Below are 18164 nucleotides of genomic sequence, written 5' to 3' on the forward strand. Positions count from 1 at the left end.
TAGAATCACTCCAGTCTATGGTGTTCCATCTGGACAGTGAGTGCAGTGGCTCCAGTCCACAGTATACCATCTCTAGAGAAGGTAGAGTCACTCCAGTCTATGGTGTTCCATCTCAACAGTGAGAGCAGTGGCTCCAGTCCACAGTATACCATCTCTAGAGAAGATAGAGTCATTGCAGTCCCTAGTGTTCCATCTCAACAGTGAGAGCAGTGGCTCCAGTCCACAGTATACCATCTCTAGAGAAGGTAGAGTCACTCTAGTCTATGGTGTTCCATCTCGACAGTGAGTGCAGTGGCTCCAGTCCACAGTATACCATCTCTAGAGAAGGTAGAGTCACTCCAGTCCATGGTGTTACATCCCTACAGTGAGTGCAGTGGCTCCAGTCCACAGTATACCATCTCTAGAGAAATTAGAGTCACTGCAGTCCATGGTGTTCCATCTCTACAGTGAGTGCAGTGGCTCCAGTCCACAGTATACCATCTATAGAGAAGGTAGAGTAACTCCAGTCTATGGTGTTCCATCTCTACAGTGAGTGCAGTGGCTCCAGTCCACAGTATACCATCTCTAGAGAAGGTAGAGTCACTCCAGTCTATGGTGTTCCATATCTACAGTGAGTGCAGTGGCTCCAGTCCACAGTATACCATCTATAGAGAAGGTAGAGTCACTCCAGTCTATGGTGTTCCATCTCTACAGTGAGTGCAGTTGCTCCGGTCCACAGTATACCATCTCTAGAGAAGGTAGAGTCACTCCAGTCCATGGTGTTCCATATCTACAGTGAGTGCAGTGGCTCCAGTCCACAGTATACCATCGCTAGAGAAGATAGAGTCACTGCCGTCCATGGTGTTCCATCTGGACAGTGAGTGCAGTGGCTCCAGTCCACAGTATACCATCTCTAGAGAAGCTAGAGTCACTCCAGTCCATGGTGTTCCATCCCTACAGTGAGTGCAGTCGCTCCAGTCCAGAATATACCATCTCTAGAGCAGGTAGAGTCACTCCAGTCTATGGTGTTCCATCCTTACAGTGAGTGCAGTGGCTCCAGTCCACAGTATACCATCTCTAGAGAAGGTAGAGTCACTCCAGTCTATGGTGTTCCATCCCTACAGTGAGTGCAGTGGCTCCAGTCCACAGTATACCATCTCTAGAGAAGGTAGAGTCACTCCAGTCTATGGTGTTCCATCTGGACAGTGGGTGCAGTGGCTCCAGTCCACAGTATACCATCTCTAGAGAAGGTAGAGTCACTCCAGTCCATGGTGTTACATCCCTACAGTGAGTGCAGTGGCTCCAGTCCACAGTATACCATCTCTAGAGAAGGTAGAGTCACTCCAGTCTATGGTGTTCCATCCCTACAGTGAGTGCAGTGGCTCCAGTCCACAGTATACCATCTCTAGACAAGGTAGAGTCACTCCAGTCTATGGTGTTCCATCCCTACAGAGAGTGCAGTGGCTCCAGTCCACAGTATATCATCTCTAGAGAAGATAGAGTCACTGCAGCCTATGGTGTTCCATCCCCACAGTGAGAGCAGTGCTTCTAGTCCATTGTATACCATCTCTAGAGAAGGTAGAGTCACTCCAGTCTATGGTGTTCCATCTCGACAGTGAGTGCAGTGGCTCCAGTCCACAGTATACCATCTCTAGAGAAGGTAGAGTCACTCCAGTCTATGGTGTTCTATCCCTACAGTGAGTGCAGTGGCTCCAGTCCACAGTATACCATTCCTAGAGAAGGTAGAATCACTACAGTCTATGGTGTTCCATCCCTGCAGTGAGTACAGTGGCTCCAGTCCACAGTATACCATCTCTAGAGAAGGTAGAGTCACTCCAGTCCATGGTGTTCCATCTGGACAGTGAGTGCAGTGGCTCCAGTCCACAGTATACCATCTCTAGAGAAGGTAGAGTCACTCCAGTGTATGGTGTTCCATCCCTACAGTGAGTGCAGTGGCTCCAGTCCACAGTATACCATCTCTAGAGAAGGTAGAGTCACTCCAGTCTATGGTGTCCCAGCTCTACAGTGAGTGCAGTGGCTCCAGTCCACAGTATACCATCTCTAGAGAAGGTAGAGTCACTCCATTGTATGGTGTTCCAACCCTACAGTGAGTGCAGTGGCTCCAGTCCACAGTATACCATCTCTAGAGAAGATAGAGTCATTGCAGTCCCTAGTGTTCAATCTCGACAGTGAGAGCAGTGGCTCCAGTCCACAGTATACCATCTCTAGAGAAGGTAGAGTCACTCCAGTCTATGGTGTTCCATCTCAACAGTGAGTGCAGTGGCTCCAGTCCACAGTATACCATCTCTAGAGAAGGTAGAGTCACTCCAGTCCATGGTGTTACATCCCTACAGTGCGTGCAGTGGCTCCAGTCACCAGTATACCATCTCTAGAGAAATTAGAGTCACTGCAGTCCATGGTTTTCCATCTCTACAGTGAGTGCAGTGGCTCCAGTCCACAGTATACCATCTATAGAGAAGGTAGAGTCACTCCAGTCTATGGTGTTCCATCTCTACAGTGAGTGCAGTGGCTCCAGTCCACAGTATACCATCTCTAGAGAAGGTAGAGTCACTCCAGTCTATGGTGTTCCATATCTACAGTGAGTGCAGTGGCTCCAGTCCACAGTATACCATCTGTAGAGAAGTTAGAGTCACTCCAGTCTAAGGTGTTCCAACCCTACAGTGAGTGCAGTGGCTCCAGTCCACAGTATACCATCGCTAGAGAAGATAGAGTCACTGCCGTCCATGGTGTTCCATCTGGACAGTGAGTGCAGTGGCTCCAGTCCACAGTATACCATCTCTAGAGAAGGTAGAGTCACTCCAGTCCATGGCGTTCCATCCCTACGGTGAGTGCAGTCGCTCCAGTCCAGAATATACCATCTCTAGAGCAGGTAGAATCACTCCAGTCTATGGTGTTCCATCCCTACAGTGAGAGCAGTGCTTCTAGTCTATTGTATACCATCTCTACAATGACTTGAGTCTCTTCACAGTCCTGTTTCCTTGGATTAGCAAGATCTGCAAGTGTTCCAGACTTCCTGTTTACACTCTTGTTCACAATGATAAGAAGTGTAAGTCTGCGTGTAAAACCTCCTGTTCACGGTCATGTTCCGGTGATTAAAAGTGTCACCATGTGCTTGAGACGTCTTCTTCACATTGATTAGAATTATCAGTCTATGTTGGTTCCCCAGTTCACTTTTGCTCACAGACATGGGTAGTGTCACCATGTATGTGAAACTTCCTGTTCAAAGTCCCGGTCACAGTTTGAACGTTTGCTCCCTGTCGTGTCCCTGAAACAAAGAAAGTGGCCCACCACCCCCTGGTTCGTGACTGACCGGTCAGAAGGATGTCTCGTTGGTACCGATACCACAGTGAGCTCTGAGCAGTCTCTTACCTTCCGTAGCCTGAGGAGGCGGAGCCACGTTCACTAGTGCTCACATACTCTTTCACAAACAGGGGGCCCTTGGAGCTGAAAGGCAAACACAACAAGAAGAGTTACCCTCTCTGCAGCCACATGTGAAATGGGCCCTTCCTAAGGGCAGAGAACACACTTCATATGTTCAGCTTCCTCAGATTGGTGCATACACAAAACATTTGCAGACCCTACAGAAAGGTGCAAAGCCTTGGAATGTGCAGATCCTACAGACTGGTGAACAGATAGGAAATGGACCAATGGTACAACCATGAGCACATGTGAATTATGCAGACCCTGCAGACAGGCTCGCACACATAGATCAGCCTTTATAGACAGGAGCACTGCCTCTACATGTGCAGAACCTACAGACATAAGTGCAGATTCTAGAAACAGGAACATAAGGTATGAACTGCACAGATCCTATAAACAGGTGCATACAAATGACATTTGCAGACCCTACAGATAGGCGTGCACACATGGTTTATCAGCCTTTATAGACAGGAGCACTGCCTCTACATGTGCAGAACCTACAGACATAAGTGCAGATTCTAGAAACAGGAACATAAGGTATGAACTGCACAGATCCCATAAACAGGTGCATACAAGTGGCATTTGCAGACCCTACAGATAGGCGTGCACACATGGTTTATCAGCCTTTATAGACAGGAGCACTGCCTCTACATGTGCAGAACCTACAGACATAAGTGCAGATTCTAGAAACAGGAACATAAGGTATGAACTGCACAGATCCCATAAACAGGTGCATACAAGTGGCATTTGCAGACCCTACAGATAGGCGTGCACACATGGTTTATCAGCCTTTATAGACAGGAGCACTGCCTCTACATGTGCAGAACCTACAGACATAAGTGCAGATTCTAGAAACAGGAACATAAGGTATGAACTGCACAGATCCCATAAACAGGTGCATACAAGTGGCATTTGCAGACCCTACAGATAGGCGTGCACACATGGTTTATCAGCCTTTATAGACAGGAGCACTGCCTTTACATGTGCAGAACCTACAAACATAAGTGCAGATTCTAGAAACAGGAACATAAGGTATGAACTGCACAGATCCCATAAACAGGTGCATACAAATGACATTTGCAGACCCTACAGATAGGCATGCACACATGGTTTATCAGCCTTTATAGACAGGAGCACTGCCTGTACATGTGCAGAACCTACAAACATAAGTGCAGATTCTAGAAACAGGAACATAAGGTGTGAACTGCACAGATCCCATAAACAGGTGCATACAAGTGGCATTTGCAGACCCTACAGATACGCGTGCACACATGGTTTATCAGCCTTTATAGACAGGAGCACTGCCTGTACATGTGCAGAACCTACAAACATAAGTGGAGGTTCCAGCAACAGGAACACAAGGTATAAACTGCACAAATCCTACAAATAGGTGCATACAGGAGGAATGTGCAGGTCCTAATACAGGTTCAAGCCAGTGACGTGAAAATCCTGTAGTTCGAAGCAAACATATAAGCTCTTTAATGCCTCATCAGTGGTACATATACTACATACAGATGCACAAACATGACCAGTATGATCAGACAGACAGGTGCACATGTAAGAAATGTGGTGATCACAATGTTTGTGCATGCTTGATACGTGCAGACCCGAAAGATAGGATAGCAGGCGTGACTCCTGCAGCCCCTACAGACAGGGACACACACGGAATGTGAAGATCCCAATATATAAACACAGGCATTGAATGTGCATTTCTTATAGACCGGGGCACACCTGTGAAATGTGCAGCTCCTGACAACAGAAGCAGTGATATGAAATGTGCAGCAGACCCTACAGGCAGAAACAAACGTGAAAGTGTTGCTCCTGTAGACAGGCACATATCTGAAAAATGTAGATCATCATACACACATGTGATGTGCAAACCCTAGAAGCTGATTCACACTCAATGTGCAGAGCTGACCGCCAGGTGCACAGGTGTGAAGTGTTCGGATGCTAAGACAGGGGCACCATAGTGAAATGCGCAGACCCCAAAGGCAGGAAAACAGGTTTCAAATCTACAGCGTCCATCGACAAGGGCACAAGGGAAGAATGTGCGGGTCCTACAAGAATGAGCATAAGCGTCAAACATGCAGCTCCTAAAGGCAGAATCATGGATCACATGTGTGGATGAATGCTCCTCAACACATGAAATGATGAGAAGGTCCAACTTGGAGGAGCCTAGGAGTGAACTGTGCAGACCCCACGGACACACACATCTGTGTAAATGTGCAGATATGCACACACATGCACATGCACATATTGGGGCCTATTTACAAACTTACACTTGAGTAAATCTACATGAGTAAGACCTTTCACACGTTTGAGAAACTTTACGACTTTTGGCTATCCACCATTTACGAGTGCAAAGATACTCAAAAGTGTACACTTACAAGCCCCCAAACTCTGAAATAGGTTATGGACTCAGTAACAAAGTCAAAAACGTTACTATAATTTGACTTTCTGCACACTTGACAGAGACCTCCACAGTATGGCAGAGAGATCTGCCTATGGCAAAGTATAGGGAATAGTTTAAAAGTTTATTAAACTATATACAATATATTTTTTTAATTCATATTGAATATTAATTTTAATAAAAGTTTATATTTATTTTAAATTCTAGGACAATGTAGAAAACTTACAGCATTTATAAATTCGATATTAATATTTAATTGGATTCTTTTGAATATATTAAATTAAAATACAAATATTTTCTCTAAAGTTTAAATAAAAAAAAATTTGGAAGTAAAATATATATCTTTATTGTGTATTACAATTATTAAAAGTGATGTGCAAAATTATTTTAGAGTCATTTATAAATATTATTGTATCATTAAATATTACAATTAAAAAAGGTTATTAAGTCATACTGGCCTTAATCTTTCGCTACCTGTAATCAGAGATTTCTTGAGTGTGATGTATACGAAATGACCTAGTTGTTCTTTTGTGTTTGCAAAATAAAAAGATTTAAAAAAAAAAAATTAAAAAAAATACTACACCATTCTAAATAGTAAAATAAATATTTTCAATGCAAAAAAAAAAGGTTATTAAAATATTTTTAAATAAAATAAGTATGTCAACTTTACAAACATTTTTTAACATTAAATACCATCTACTATATGTTTAAATAGTTTGAATAATTCTTTTACTTTTAGGTCTCGGCTAGCGAAGGCTGCGCTTGCGCAGTCTCGCTCGCGAGATTTAATGACTTGGAGAAGAGGGGCTTGAACCCGCCCCTCTTCTCTCCTCTTCTCCATTGGCTGGCCTCTTGAATACTGGTCAGCCATTGGAGAAGAGGTTTGTCTCTCCAAACCAGCCCCGTCCTTTTCGGATTCGGGAGCGTGTTTTTTCGATTCTTTCTCTGGGCGTGTTTAAACACGCTCCCGAATCCGAAAACGCCACTACCTTTCTCCGAGGCATTTCTGCTTCACCTCGGAGAAAGTCGGTGGTGTCTCCGTATGCCCCCGTGAATTTCTACTCTTGCTGCCGATGTAGCATTCATGTTGGGCTAACTGGAAGGCAAACGTTCAAGGACCTATCTCTGCACGTAGGGCAGCGCGACAGTCTGAAGAGCAATGTTTAACTTCAGTAACTGTCTTATAAATATATCTAAGTTTCAATGTTTACTTTACATATGCTTAACAAAAAATACAGTGTAAGCATCTAAGCTTTCAGCTCATATAAAACAGAGTAGCGTTTAAAAGGTACAATATCTTATAAAAATGCTTTAGCGAGCTTTTGTATAAACATTTAAACTATGTCAGTCTCTTGGAATTTAATTTGTTCCCAAAATTAGTTTTTAAATAATTCTTTTTTCTTGATTGACTCGTTTCTGGACCCCCGCTTTATTCCCAAGATGGCTACCTTGTAGACCAATGAACGGAATCTTCAGCTTGTCGTCCGTTGTCTGTTTCCACTCGATCTCCGCTCTCAAACCACTAGATCTCTATGCACTTTTGTTTTCATTTCGTGTCACACGAGGCCAGACTAGAACGCTCCCGGGGGAAGGGGGGAGGGAGAGCGAGAGGGCAGTTGGGGAGGAGCGTCACCGCAACCTGTGCTGCTTCTGCTGCCTCTTTCGATGCATTGTGGGATCGCGGCGGGCTCCTCCGGAGGCTCGAGCCTGGTCGCCCCCCTCCTTCACCAGCAGGTCCAAGATGACGACCGCGGAGGCAGCGGAGGAGACGCAGGCGCCCGTGGAAGAAGACACCTGCCCGGGCTCCTTGCCGGATTTCGCGGTGGTCTGCTCATTCCTGGAGCGGTACGGGATGCTGCTGGAGCTGCCCGAATTTACCTTCCCGCAGCTGGAGCAAGTGTTGCCGGATACCGGCCCAGGTGAGCGGTAAGGGGGCGGGTGCTGATGCTTATTGATGGTGGCTGCTTGCCGGTAGGCGCACGGACACACATTGAATGAACGGAGGTCCATGAGAAACTGTATAAAACTTGGGCCGCCCCCGCGGGGGCGTGTCTGGTGCAGGGGGCGTGGAGCTCGGCAGGGGGCTACCCTGTAAACATTTTTGCAACCTGTGCGGGCGGTCCTCTCTACCCATCGGTGCGGAGCCTTTCCCTGCGAGTGCTCGCCTCCTACCTCTGCTGGACCCTAGTATCAGAAGCTTATCTGCCCCGAGGGCCGTGCTCCTTACACTTAAAAATAAAATAACAGTGATGAACAGCAAGTTATAAAAACCTACTAGTACATTTCAGAGAGCATTCTACAAATAACGTTTTTGTGTAACTTAATGGGGAGCGCGCGTTATTCTTTCTATATAGCAATATTTTGGAACTGGTAGGGCGAAGATTAGTAGATCCTCTAACTTGCATCACTATTTCATTTATAATGCAATTCATCTTCCACCGAAAATGTTGGGGAAGTTATTCCTATATTTTGATTTGTTGTGAAAGACTCTGTTGCTGTTGTGGGTCTAGCAGTGTTGGATCAAAAACTGTCCTCTGGCATCTCTTCAGGCCGCAATAATCTCTATACTACTTTTTACCGGAATTGCGTACATTATACGTTTCATTTCTATGGAAATACCGCTGTGCACCATTCTTCCAAATCTTTATCTCCGCTCTATGTAAGAACTCCTCCTAACCAAAGACACTTACCCTTCCAAGACGTTTTTTCTTTGATTCATGCCTCTTTGTCCCTGCTTATACCTCAGGACTGCTCCCCCAGTTTATACCCTCTAATACGTCTACCCCTACTCCCTCCCTAGTACAACCACCCCACACATTACCCCACAACCTCTCCTGCTGCTTACACCCACCACATCTAGATCTGCCATATTTCTACTGTTCCTGCCTGTACCCTAAAGCGTTTAGCCATGCCAGTACCCCGTACCTGTGCCACAGCTTCTGCCCTACTGCCTCTGCTCTTGCCTGTACCCTTTTACCTGTCATTCTGCCTTATACTGTAGCACCTCTGCTCCACCCTTACTCTACTACCAGTAGCCCTCCCAATGCACTACCACTTGCCCCACTACTTATACCCTAGTACCTGTGCCCCTCTGTCCACAAGTGCATTTCCTCTGCTTCTTCCCTTCTATCTCTCTGTGCCTTTATCCTAGCACCTCTGTCCCTACATTTACCTCTGCTCATACCCTCGTACGTCTACTGTCTGGCACCATCTATACTTATACCTCACCAGGACTCGAGTCGGTGGTCCACGCAGGTACACAGCGTCCCCCCACTCTTTTCAAAGGGTGGGCGCCGTACCCCCTGCCAAGACGCTGGCCCCACAGAAATAAGCTGAACGTGCCCCGGTGTAATTTTCAGACATCGGGACACGTTCAGCACGTGACGTCATGAGGTCATTTGCATATTGTCAGTCCCCCCACTTCATTTTATAGGACTTGTGCCCTGTACCTCACCTTTACCCAGCCAGGTACATCTACCCACTCAAATATCATGGTGCCCCTCCCCCAGAAAAAATCAACGAGGACTTGATCTTTTTGTCTTAGCGCCCACTTAGCTGACTAAATGGCAATTTGCCTCCTACTATAATCAACTTAAGGATTGAAAGAAATCCATGAGGACTCGTCCATCTATAATCTACGCTACGATCTAGTGCCCTGAAGAAGTCCTGTTTCAGGACGAAACGCGTCTCAGCAGTTGCTCTCATTTTCTGTTATATCTCAAGGTTCATGACTGACCCTAGGTGCCCCACTTTCTCTTTCCCTGTGTTTTTACTCCAGAGCTGACTAAATGGCAATTTGCCCCCTACTATAATCAACTTAAGGATTGAAAGAAATCCATGAGGACTCGTCCATCTATAATCTACGCTACGATCTAGTGGTAGGTCAGGTCTCTCCTCCCTTGTCTCTCCTATTGGCTCCTGTCTACTTGTATCTTCTGTGCTTACTTCTGCTTGCTCTATCGGTTTTTAGTCTTTTTCGTTTTTAAAAAAGACATATCTCGCTGGTCTGGCCCCGTAAATGTGGTAGTACTTGTATTAAATATAAATAGGATACATTGCTTGGAATGTTTAAAGTTAATTCTCAAGGGAGAAACAAAATGACTACCAGGTTTAAATATACCCCATAATTGAAATTAGTGTATCTATCCACTAGGAAACAATGTCGTTTTGTCTTGTTATTGTTTTTATGGTGCTTATATTTGTGTATAAGTGTTCTTAGAAATGTATATGTATTTATATATGTATGTTATTTATATGTATATACTTTTCTGTTTATTGTTTGACAGCCCTGAAGAAGTCCTGTTTCAGGACGAAACGCGTCGGCTGGTCTGTTTGTAAAGTCACATAGACTGTTTGTTCATGTCTTTTGGAATTACTATATAATTAAAAATAAAATGTTCATAAGGAATGATCTTTGAGAAAATTCGTTAATGACAAAGGACTCCTTTGTCTCCTAATTGTCTATGTGGTGCACCTCTTGTTTCTTGTAATATACTCGGATTCCCAAGGGAATAGGCATTTCAACAGTGGGTGCCACTGAGTGTGCACACGTCTCTCCCTCATATATAGGGTTATTACAGGTAGAGTTACAGAAGGTTAGGTGCTGGTCAAGTGAAGGTTCCACTGTTAGTTTTTGCTTTTCATATTTAAAAAACATTGTGAGGCAGAAATATTGTGTCAAAAATAAAATGATGTCAAGAACATCATTGGACAGAATACAGAAGGTAAGAATATTGTGTCATAGTTTTTTTTTTAAATAAATCTTTTTATTGAACAATCTCGACATACATGCAAATATGCACAAAAGCAATACTTGGGCCACAGTGAAATCAGGGTAAATACAAAAATAGCAGCATAAATGATTGAAAGTCACGGGGATGGGGGATCAATATCATCTACATCACGCGGAGGGGTACATATGCATTCGAGGGTGCCCACATCCTGGACCATTTGCGGGGGCAGCCACGGGCCATATAAACTGTTTTTTCTCTTAACATACTCCAACCAAGATCCCGCTCCCAGTCAGTGATCGAGGGAGGTTTCAGGGCTCCCCAGAGTTGTGCAATATTTCTTTTGGCGATCATGCAACCAAGTGTGACCCATTTCTCAGCATAAGCATTTAGGTCGGTAGGTTCCCAGATATTAAGAAGACACCTGGGCGCTTCTGGCTTGATTTCTACCCCCAACACTTCACTCATGATTATATGTATATTACGCCAATATTCGTGAATCTGCTCACAATGCCATAGTATATGCATAAATGTACCCAATTGCGTGCATCCCCTCCTACAAGAGCCATCTGTCACTCCACCCATGTGTACCATCTGGGGCCCGGTTATGTAAATTCTATGGAGGATCTTTAGTTGCACCAGTCTTAGTCGCGCCGGGATAGCAACCGTTCTGGGAGAGGAGACGGCTTCCTGCCATGTTTCGTCATCCAACTCTATTCCATCCTCGGTCCATTTGTCTCGTAGTTTCGACAGGGGGTTTTCCATATTATTAATGAGTTTTTGATATGTCAGCGAAATGGCTCTGTCAGGTAGGTGGCCATCCAGCAGCCCATCCTCCAGTGGAGAGGCATCTGGTGGAGTAGCGCCTCTGGGAAGTGCTGCTTGCAGTGAGTGTCGAATTTGCAAGTATCGATAGTGCTCAGAATCCACAAGGGCAAACTGGGTTTGGAGAGTGTGAAAGGACTTCACCCCCTCCGCGCACCAAATGTCCTTGGCTTGGGAGATGCCTATTAGGTCCCATTTGTCAAACCCCTTTGAGTTTCCCATATACCCCAGTTTCTGTGAGTCCCATAGAGGCGTTGCAAGAGTTAACTTGTTATGCCAGCCAAGTGATTTATTTGCAGAATGCCAGATTTTGACCGTGTGGTCAGTGGGGCCGGTGAGTGGGAATTTGCTAGCGTTGAGTATATCGCCCGGAGAAAGTACCATTAAATAGAAGCCAACGATCGATAAGAAACCCCGGGTTGTCAGGGCGTCCGTATTTGCAATGATTGATGGCTGTGAGATGCGCGGCCCAATAATATTTCCTAACATCAGGTAGACCAATTCCGCCATCATACCAACTGAGTGTCAGCTTTTTTAGAGCAATACGTGGTCGTCCTCCCCAAAAAAGGTCACGTAGGAGCCCCTCGAGTTCTGTAAAATAAGAGTCTGGGACAGGGTCTGTTGAATTCTGCAGAGCGTACAGGAAACGGGGCAGCGACATCATTTTAAATAGCACAGCCTTGCCCAGAAGCGAGAGCGGGAGCGACTTCCAGTTTAGTATGTCACTTCTCAGCCTCTGCATTGGGGGGAGCAGATTACGAGCATATCAGACCGAGGACTCAAGAGAGACAAATATTCCTAGATATTTGAAGCCTTCTGAGACTACAAGTATCGGGCAAGTGTGGGGTAGAGGAGGGGAGTTCCCCCAAAGGAAGTAGAGAAGCGATTTTTGCCAATTGACGCGAAACCCAGAGTACCTGCCAAAAATATCCAGTATGTCAAAGACTACGACCAATGATCTCTTCGGGGACGTGAGATACAGGAGAATATCGTCCGCATATAAAGATATACGGTCCTCCCAGTCCGCTGACCACCGTATGCCATAGATCATTACATCTTTACGTATCCACGCCGCCAGAGGCTCAAGGGCCAAAGCGAACAGTAAAGGGGAAAGTGGGCATCCCTGACGGGTTCCCCGGCTGAGGGTAAAGGGTTCTGACTTCCTATTGGTCACCACTATCTGAGTCATCTGTGCGCTATATAGCAGTTGCACCCACCGGCAGAAATTGGGCCCAAACCCGAATTTATTGAGTACTGCAAAGAGATACGGCCACTCCAGCGTATCAAAGGCCATTGTGGCATCTAGGGAGATTATGATGGCATCCTCGCGTATCGTCGGGACTCTGCCCAAGACTCCGTGCAGTCTGTGCAGATTAAGAGCAGTGTTTCTTTTAGGCATGAATCCTGATTGATCTGGGTGGACTAGATCACCTATCACCTTAATCAGCCTCGTAGCAAGTACTTTAGGTAGGATTTTGGGTTCCGCGTTTAGCAACGATATAGGGTGATAGGAGGAGCATTTCGTCTTGGGTTTCCCTTCTTTGTGGATTGTTACAATGGTAGCAATTCTCTGATCATACGGCAAGGACCCCTGCTTAAGGCTGTCATCAAACATGGACTTCAGGTAGGGGGCCAATTTATCCGGACGGAGTTTGTAAATTTTGATAGGAATGCCGTTTGGGCCAAGGGCCTTTCCCGGATGCAATGCTCTTATAGCTGCCGCTATTTCATCCGCAGAGAGGGCACTGTCAATAAATGTTTGGTCTGATTCTGACAGCGTAGGAAGAGAAATATCTTTGATAAGATACGAAAAATCAGTCTCAGGGTAAGGTGCCACTGATCTATACACAGTTTGGAAGTGAGCTGCAAAGTCGTTAGCTATGTCTTGAGGGTCAGTTACAGGGGGCCCGTCAGCACCTTTAAGTTCTGGCACGAGCTTGCTGGCTTTCTCTTTCTTGTCTAGCCAGGTGAGCAATTTGCCAGCCTTGTCACCCAGTCATATATGCGGCCCAGCCTTTCCTGTCCCATTTGTTTGGCTCGATCAGTGACCAATGCCCGGTACTCCTCCTGCCGCAGCCGGAGGAAATTAAGGATTTGCGGTGTGGTGTCTGAGCTGACATCCTGCTCTAGTCGATAGATCTCCTGTTCTATGTCGGAGATGTCTTTCATCCTAACCTTCTTGGAGCCCGCAATCAGAGAAAGGGCCTGCCCTCGGATTACTGTTTTGAAAGCTTCCCATAATATTTGAGGGGACTTAACTGTGGGTTCGTTCTCAAGAAAGTAATTGTCCATGGCTTTAGTGAGGTCTTTTCTGATGTTGGGATTCTTGAGGTACCAAGGGTTTATTGGGGCAATTCGTCCCACCCGCGTGTGGTCTAGTACTATGTGGACCCACAGAGGGGAATGATCGGAAATACCTCTGGCCAGGTGATGGATTTCGTGAATGTCTGTGATTTGTGGAGCCGGAACTATTATGTAGTCAAGGCGGGAAAAGCTATTGTGTGCCCCTGAATGAAAAGTGTGCTGGACCTTGACTGGGTTGCACGCTCCAACTATCTATCAGCCCCATCGCCTCTAGGAAACCGGAGAAGATATGCGCTACGGGAGAGGTTGTGCGAGGGGGGTGTCTGTCTAGTGTCCCCGATATTATTGAGTTGAAATCGCCTCCAAGCACCAATTGTCCCTCAGGCAAAGCCAACAGAACAGCGCTGAGATGAGTGAACGTTATCCCCTGTAGCCCCGGGGGTGCATATACTGACATAAAGGTAGCAGTTCGACCCTCCCAAGAGCCCGTAATTCCGACGTATCTGCCCCGATCATCTGCGTAGGTGGAGGTGAGTGAGAGAGGAAATGACTTTCTTTGCATAATGCCTACGCCCCTGGAGCTAGAAGCAAAGCCCGCGTGTGCTACCATCGAATAACACCATCTGTGCATTGCATTGCACGTGTTGCCTATGAGGTGGGTTTCCTGGAGTAACACAATATCCGGTGACAGTCTCTTAATGTATTGTAGTACAACACTTCTCTTGATCTTGTCACCCAAGCCGTTCACATTCCAACTTAAAATTTTAATCTCCTTGTTACACTGTACTCCCATTGGTAAATAGACAGGTCCCCGCTAGCGGGTTTATGTGTACGCATTGCACTGTCGAGATGATGCAAAAGAACAACAAACAAACAACAATCCCACCCAACATCCCCCCACCCTGCTTCCCTGCACTCCGGGCTAAGAACTGCCCATGAAAATTAAATGCATAGTGCCTGTCGCCCAACTATTCTACTGGAAAGAAGAAAAATGTGGGGGGAGGCCTTGGAGCCCTGTAGCCCCCTTTCCCACAGTTACAAATTACTGGTGCAGTATATGATGGATACACAAGCCGTCGAGAATGCAGACATCCAATATGCCGACATAGATTACGACTCAAGCCTTGGTCAAACCTTGGCAGCTCGTGCTCCGTAAACGAAGAAAAACAGGCCAGTCAGTGCTACCCAGGGCCCATCATCATGAGTCCGCCGCTCCACTTAATGGTCGGTGGGAATCTTTTCCGCTGAAGCCGGAAGGCCGTCAAGCCAGTCCGACGCCATCTCCGGCAAGTCAAAGAAGTCCCCTCAACTTCAACTCTCAGGCGCGCTGGGAAGAGCATGGCGTATTTGAGACCCCTTTCCCTCAATCTGCGCTTGACATCAAAGAAAGAGCGTCGTCTCATCTGTACTGCCCGGGTGAAGTCGGGGAAAAAGGTGATCTCCGCGTTGTCTAGGTGGATCGGAGGAGCGACCCTCGCTGCTTGCAGGATTGTGTCCCTATCTCTATAGTTAAGCAGCCGGGCCAATATCGGACGAGGAGGGGCCCCCGGCTTCGGCCGACCCCCAGGTACCCTGCGGGCCCTCTCAATTACAAACAATTTAGAAAGGCCCTTTGGCTGCAACTTCGTTGAGATAAGGCCTTCAATGAATAGATCAACAGCGGGACCCTCCGATTTCTCTGGCACGCCAAGAACGCGGATGTTATTGCGTCTCAGGCGCCCTTCATAGTCGTCCAGCTTGTCCTCCGTCAGCCTCCGGAATTTTTGTAGCTCCTCCATGTCCATTTGTAGTTGCGAAGTATCCTCCACAAGGCTGGCGGTGGTAGTCTCTAACTGTTTGACCTTTTCTCTATACTTTGTTAGGTCCGCTCTGATCAATGTTACTTCCGAGGAGAGTGTATAAAGAACAATGGATCCCTTGGGTAGAAACAATGTGTATTGTAGTTAGCCGTAGTTACTTCAGCATAACATATAATACATTTCTGAAAGCAAGAACATTTCTTAAACAAAAGGGGGAAGGAACAAGAACACAGAGAAAGGGTTTTCATTAATTTATGTATCAGAATTGATAGCATTCGTTATGTAAACAAAAACACTTTGCAGAATTTTATACTTCCAAATTCATACAGTGATACACAATAGTGAAATAGTGGTGCTCAGTGGTGATATAGATACACAGTGCAGTGAGGTGGGGGTGGGGGGATGTGGTTTGTTTTGAAAGGCCAGATTCAAAATGCAGTAACAAGTAAGTTAAACAAATTATATAGTTGGTAGCAACTGTGTCCTGCAATCTGTGCCACAATAGATCGTCGACGTTTCAACCCTATGGGCGCTTGGTGGAGTGTCACAAGCGGGTCTTCATCAGGACTGTGGAGGAGGAGGGGCCGCCTATGGGAAGGAGTATTACAATAAAGAGTGTTCAAGTTCCTATCATTTGACAGTAATTAAATTAAGAATTGAGTTGAATTACATAGACTCACCCTAGAATTTCAAGGGCGGTCAAGGCAAATTGATTGAAGGGGTTTGGTTATTCTAACAGGATGTCTGTGACAAATAGAGAGGTATTATAAGTGCTGACTCAGATGTGAGGAAAACACAATTGTATGGAATAATTCTAAAATCTTACCAACTGTGATATGAATTGCACAGAAGATCTAAAGGAAAACAAGATAAGGGGAAATTAATCACTAAACCAGGAGAATGATTTGAAAATGGTATAGTCAGGGGACAATGGTAAAACTCACCAAAGAATGATTGTTTTCTTGAGCTGGTAACACGGAGTCCTCACGAAACACTGCTTCCTGGTTGTGGAGCAAGTGAGAAATGAGCTCTTAAATACTCTTGGCCAAGGCTCCAGCTGGGAGCTTAATGATGATTGACAAGTGTGTTCAAAGGAAGCATCACAAGGCCTCACTGGCAAGTCAAAAGGCTGCAGCTGAACTGTAGCTAAAAACAATCAATTATGTTCTGCCATGTAAATGCGTGCAAACGAAGTGAAGGACAAATTACGAATTAGGTGGTCAAACTCGAATAGCGCTGGCGCAAGTATTGGGTAGGGTAAAGTATTCATAGTAATACAACATTGCTTAGAAACAATTAATTGATTCTAAAGGAGGGGCCTCTGCAGGCAAGCTGGGTTGGGCTCCCACCGTGAGCTTCATGATGATTGACAGGTGTGTTCAAAGGAAGCAACCAGAGGGTTTCACTGGCGCTAGGGAGGATTTCAGCTGAAGGCAGCTGAAAGGAATCAATTAAGCTCTGCAAAGCAGATGCGTGTATTCAGGGAAAAGCAGTTTTTTATAAAAACACACTTCATCGATTCTAAATGTGGGTGCGGATCACACAATCTTGCCTGATTTTTAGAGGCTTAAGAAAGTATTTGCGGAGGGAAGAGCCTAGCGCGCAACCAAGATGGCCGCGTAGGCACAGGGCTCCCGAGGGCCTCCGCAACCTCTCACGTCTATCCTGAATAAATCCTGATTTTATCGACGGGCTTCTACAGGCGACCATAAGCGGAGGTGATATCCGTTGTCCAAACTTAAATCGGACTTCAGGAACCGGGATAGCATCGACTTCAAGTTGGTGGCCTACTCCTGGCCTTGCCCCGGACTCGAGTTGGCGTGGTGCCCGGGCAGAAAGTGAACAACAACGGCATGCAGGACTCGGGCTGGTGCGTACCCCGCACTTTCACTTTCGGTTTCGGGTCTCCTCTCTGAAACTGGCTGAGGGACCCTGGCTTGTCAGCGACACGTCGACAGTGGGAAGATTGGGAATCCTGACTGAATCTTGGACTCTAGTCTGGCCTACAATTCGTGATTGCCGAGGCTCATCAGATCGGATGTACGGGGATTACTAATCATGTTAGTGGACGACAACCTTGGTGGCCTTCAGACAATGGCGGCTAGATCGGACGGAGATAAACAAAAATCCAAGACGACTAGGCGGGGAGGTTATACCCAAGCTAACAACATGGACCGCTATGCTCAGTCAAAAGGATCCCCTAGTGGACTGCATAAGTCACCGGAGAGATCCAAGGATGGCCCGGGATTGTCCACGGAATTAACATTGCAGGACGTCATGGGTGCCATCAACGAGATGAAAGCAGCGGTTGGTCAGCAATTCGACACCTTGGCCCATAAATTGGACGCGGTTTTGATCGATGTTAATCTAGTCAGAGCGGATCTTTCAAAAACGAATGAAAAGTTCAAATCCTTGGATCTGAAAACGTCGTGCCTGACAACGGACGTGTCCGATCTGCAGACTGAGGTCCGTAATCAGTGGACAACCCATGAGTTATTTGTCCGTCGGCTGGAAGACTTTGAAAGTAGGGCTCGGAGGAATAATGTGCGCATCATAGGGGTGCCGGAGAACTCGGAGGTTCTTGCGGCCGACCTTTTCGTGGATGACCTCGTGATCAACCACCTTGCGCCCAAAGAATTGAGTAAACTTTTTGCGGTCGAGTGGGCCCATAGAGTT

General features: G+C 46.2%; 1 protein-coding gene across 5 annotated transcripts in view; it reads right to left on the minus strand.

Moving 5' to 3' along the window:
- The window catches only part of LOC146788809 (uncharacterized), a 397685-nt gene that overhangs the window by 13051 nt on the left and 366470 nt on the right, over positions 1–18164 (minus strand). For all 5 annotated transcript variants that reach the window (XM_085630389.1, XM_085630386.1, XM_085630388.1 and 2 more), the window contains one exon: positions 3370–3444. In XM_085630389.1, coding sequence (XP_085486515.1) covers positions 3370–3444 — 75 coding nt within the window. The remainder of the gene's footprint in view (positions 1–3369; positions 3445–18164) is intronic.

Source organism: Triturus cristatus, chromosome 10 (assembly GCF_964204655.1).
Source record: "Triturus cristatus chromosome 10, aTriCri1.1, whole genome shotgun sequence".
NCBI classification, from domain to species: Eukaryota; Metazoa; Chordata; class Amphibia; order Caudata; family Salamandridae; genus Triturus; species Triturus cristatus.